This window comes from Nematolebias whitei, chromosome 9 (genome assembly GCF_014905685.2).
Source record: "Nematolebias whitei isolate Nwh7 chromosome 9, NemWhi1, whole genome shotgun sequence".
NCBI classification, from domain to species: domain Eukaryota; kingdom Metazoa; phylum Chordata; class Actinopteri; order Cyprinodontiformes; family Rivulidae; genus Nematolebias; species Nematolebias whitei.
In genome coordinates this window covers 39345188-39349835 of record NC_056506.1, presented here as the reverse complement: position 1 = coordinate 39349835, position 4648 = coordinate 39345188, and the positions used below count along the sequence as shown (strand labels likewise).

Genomic DNA, 4648 nt, shown 5'->3' with positions numbered 1-4648 from the left:
TGGATGGATGGATGGATGGATGGATGGATGGATGGATGGATGGATGGTGCCATGCCGCCCAGGTGAAATGAAGCCGTTTTGACCATTAAATAAACGCATAATAAATGCATAATAAATGCATAATAAGTGCATAATAAATGCATAATAAATACATTATAAGTGCATAATAAATGAATAATAAGTGCATAATAAATGCATAATACATGCATAATAAACACCTAAAAATGCATAATAAATGCATAATAAATGCATAATAAACGCTATGGGTCAGCGGTGATGCATAATAAATGCAACTTATACGCCAAAGCGACATATATACTTTTTCCCCCCCCTCTTCATGATGCTTTTGTTGACTGATGTGACTTATACTCCGGAGCAACTTATACACCCGGAAATACGGTACTTTTAAAGTTCCTAAATGCAGAAGCTTAGATAATAAACCATATTATCTGGAAAATTTGGATTCCGACTAAATTTAAAGTGTCCTTTTTTTTGGGGGGGAGGCTATAGTTTCCTTCAGCTTGTTGTGTCATTGTGTTGTTACTTACATGAAATGTCCAGTGTCATTGTTCCCAGCCATAGCTGAAGATTTAAGCTTCTGAACCAGAATCCGGATAACATTAATGAAGATGACTATATTGATCTGGGGGATTAAAAAAAATAAAACATTAAGAATCAGTCTTTGAATCCCTCATCAAAACAAGGTTTTGAAGTCAAATCTAAATACAGCTGCAACCAAACAGAAACTCCCTGAAATACGCTGCTATGTAAATGCTAACACATCCATCTTTGCATTTATTTTTTCAATTAGATTTGTCAGAAAATGTGTGACATTTTTTCACAACCCAACGGCAGAAACAGTGAGCTGTGATCCTGAGCTGCTGTGATGTGTTCAACATCTATAGTGACATGATGGAAACCTCATCTGTGTATATTTGCACAAGTCTAATAATGTACTGCCTTTAAACCTACCATCGCATATTATTTCTAACACTTTGCATGTATTAGGGATGCACAATATTATTGTCATGTTTTCGGTATGGTCGATATTAGCGATAAAGTTAAATATTGGACATCGACCATTAAATCAAAATAACTCACCGATATAAAAGGGCGCTGTTTTATACACACACACACATATATGTGTGTGTGTGTGTGTGTGTGTGTACAGAGGCAAAAAAATTAACATTTAACATTTAAATTTGACATTAAACATGATCCAAGTTGTAGTGTTACATCATATTCAGCCCCCTTTTTGGCATCTGCATTTGGTAGCAGGCCATATTGACAAAGACCATGCAGAATAATGTATTTTAATGAGAAAGATATGTAGTCTCTGTAAGTACGTCTAGGAAAAAAAATCATAATTGGTATCGATTATCGGCCAAATAAGTTTTAACATATTGACGTATCGGATATCGGCCAAAAATCTAATATCGTGCATCTCCAATTTTAACTCAACTCAAACTATTTTTTTTTTTAAAAAGAGAATAAAATTAAGAAATATTTGTCTTCAACTTGTTTTTTGTTTTGCCCAATGAGGTCCATTGCGTTTGCTGAGCCTCTGCAACCTTTTAATGATCGCTGGTGACCAAATCAGCATCGCTGAACGTTTACAACTTCATGTTAACAAACGAAGGCTGCAGGTAGAGATTAGGCATCAACGTCATCACGTACAGAAATACACAAGCTGTGACTTTGTCAGAAAATGAGCAGGAAGATCTGCTGTTAAAGATAATAGGAGGCAATGTTGAGAAACCATTATGTTTTGTGTTGTGGAGCAACAAAGCTCCTGTTCTGCCATGAGATTATGTTCATTCATGAGTGCAAATGCTGTACTTGAAGCTATAAAAAGGGTACTTAAAAAGAGCTTGGGAGGTGTGATGTTACAGTATTGGTTTTCTCATGCTATTAATTAATCTGTGCTACAAAGACAGACTTCAACAAGTATACCAAAGATATGTAAAGTAATTAACCAGGTAGCAACTGTTTCACAGCTCTCTTCTCACCAGCAGGGAAGCTGTTATTGGTCCTTTAATAATCCACCAAATACCAACATTGTCGGTGTCATCCCAGCAGCTGCAGTCAAAGATAAAGAAAATTCTGTTAAGCATGGCACAAGCTGCATGCTAACAGCAAGTGTTGGAATAAAATATGCCATACCCTCTGTTGTCAAAGAAAAATCTGGCCAGAACCCAAAGGATGAGAACGGCTGACGGCAGCCCTGGAATGAAAAAGCCAGGATCAATTATGCATGCTTGATCTGTTACGAGCAAAGCAATCATCTGAACCCAAATAAAGTGTTTTTTATGTAAATGATTGCAGGAGTTTACAGCGTTGTGTTTGTCAGACATATCTGTGTCCCACTTGCATGTCTTTGCAAAATAAAAAGAAGAAGAAGCAGACGCAGGCATAAAAACAAATGACATAAATGCAGAAAAAGTGCTGATTTTTATTTTATTTATTTTAATTTTTTTATTATTATTTTGTTAATAGGCCGTTCTGGATCAACTAAAAGACTATAAATCTGCAAACCCTTCCTGAGTTGCTGTCAGAAGAAAAGAAAACTAATCATAGCCATCAAAGTGCTATTTATAAAATAGAAAAATTAAATGCATTTCTGCAAACGTTTAAAGAAGAAACAATTTCTTGAAAATGAATAACTAGAATATTTGTTTTCTATCATTTCAAGCGTGCAAAGAAAAAAAGGGGGTTGTTGCTTCAGGACTGTTCTCAGTCAGCTTCACATCTCACTTCTGTATCAAAAGAAAGTGATAATTGGGCACAATCCCAAACCGGATATAATAAATTCAGAGTCTATAGAACAATAGGATTAGGATTTATGGCAGACAAATCACAATCTGGTTAGAGGAAGTCCTTTATCTGTGTGTTTTCTACAGCACAACCAGTTTGCAGCTCTCTTTAATATACCAGTCCAATGAAAAATGGGTGCATTACTTACTCTTTTGTTTTTGCAAATAAATAAATAAATAAGCAAATAATTGGGTTCTCATGGAGTTTATTGCAGTTTATTCTCGTTATGTTTATCATGCTCCTCTGGTTGTATCTATAAAGTTGTAGATATAAAACATGTTCAATCAGTCAGGTCATCACTTTATGCTTTTTTGTGCTTCTTTCTTTTAGCTTTTTTTTTGTCTCAATGTTTGCTTAGCTGTTTTTGATAATTTAACCCTTTCTCGTCAACATTTGTGTGCTCAGTCTTCATTAAGTATTGAATATGTAGAAGTGTATTTTAGTCTTTAACACAGAGTGGAAAATGTGTACAAATTGTTTTAAAAACAAAAAGAAAAGTTGCATCAAATTGTATTTTAATTGGGAAATTTCCTCACTGAGCCAGTTTTGGTAAGCCAGGGTCAGATGGATCGGAACAAGCAGAAGATAATGGATGGCAGGATGGATGGATGGATGGATGGATGGATGGAATTTCCTCATTGAATCATTTTGATTATCACTAAAGTCACCATCTTTGTCAGTTTCCTCACTAGTTAGAAACAAAAATCCTTCTATTTCCAACCTGGACTGACAGACAACGGCACAGTGTCTTTCATCCTTCTCTCCTGTCATGGCAGCTGAGTAGTGGTTATAAACTCAATCCTTGTCATGCAGTTGCCAATTTGTTTGTGTAGTATTGCACAGTGCAGCAGCTCCAACTATTTCACTAAAGCTGCTTACCAAACCACCCGAGTCTGAAGCATTGTACAAATCTAAATGCAGGGAAGCCAGTTATTCCTAAATTAGAGCATCATAATCCTTGTTCGTGTGTCCCTAAGGGTCTGATCAGAAAGACGGGGAATAATTTCAGCATCCTTCCTGCTGCTACACTTCATCACATCTCACAACAGGTTCACGTTAACTCTTTATTTAAAAAGAGCTCTACCACAGAGTGAAGCAGCACTCGCTGTGCATCACACCGACTAGTTAATTCTTACATTACATAACTACAGCATGGTACAGCCAGAGCCCTCTTTATAGGACTCTGGGTACAGTATGAACTCATAAAACTTTTGTCCCCATTGTCCTTTCTGATGCGGTAAAGGTTTTTTTTCTCACATTTTTTAAAAGCTTATGTTCAAAATAGGCTTCTATTCGCAGAACATCAACAAGCTCTTAGGTATGTCTCATCCTCAGCCCAGCACTATTCAGAGTTGGTGGCTGTCTGCTCAGCTCAGTGTGACAGAATTATTCTCTGTGACTTATTGGTAGCAGAACAAATGAGGCAAATGGGAGTTGCATAGCTTTGTCCAAACCATTGAGAATAAGGTCTTAAAACGGTAAAGTGGCACAAAAGACAATGCAGTGGGAACACAGAGATGACAATAATCAGTTGACTGAGGAAAACATACAAAAGAGCACAACATTTGTAGAGATCTAACAGAAACACGTGTTTAAACAAGAAAGAAAAGAGGAAATGTAGCTGCATTAAAGACTGTACGGTCTTTAATGCAGCTACATTTCCTCTACAGTGTAAAGGCTGTACTGTTTTGTAATTAGCCTCTTATTAAGGCTTAGGGAGCAAATTATTGTCTGAATTAGGGATACACGATATTATCAGCATAGTATTGGCATCTCCGATATTAGCGATAAAGATGAATATCGGACATCAGCCATTCCATCAAAGTAACTCACC

The 4648-nt window shown here is 36.4% G+C and overlaps 1 protein-coding gene across 1 annotated transcript in view; it reads right to left on the bottom strand.

Moving 5' to 3' along the window:
* LOC119415183 (pituitary adenylate cyclase-activating polypeptide type I receptor) overlaps nt 1-4648 on the bottom strand; it is a 28735-nt gene that overhangs the window by 4758 nt on the left and 19329 nt on the right. The window contains exons 8-10 of the mRNA XM_037682338.1: nt 2164-2224; nt 2010-2079; nt 549-643 (exon numbers count right to left, since the gene is read on the bottom strand). Of these exons, the coding sequence (XP_037538266.1) occupies nt 549-643; nt 2010-2079; nt 2164-2224 (226 nt within the window). The remainder of the gene's footprint in view (nt 1-548; nt 644-2009; nt 2080-2163; nt 2225-4648) is intronic.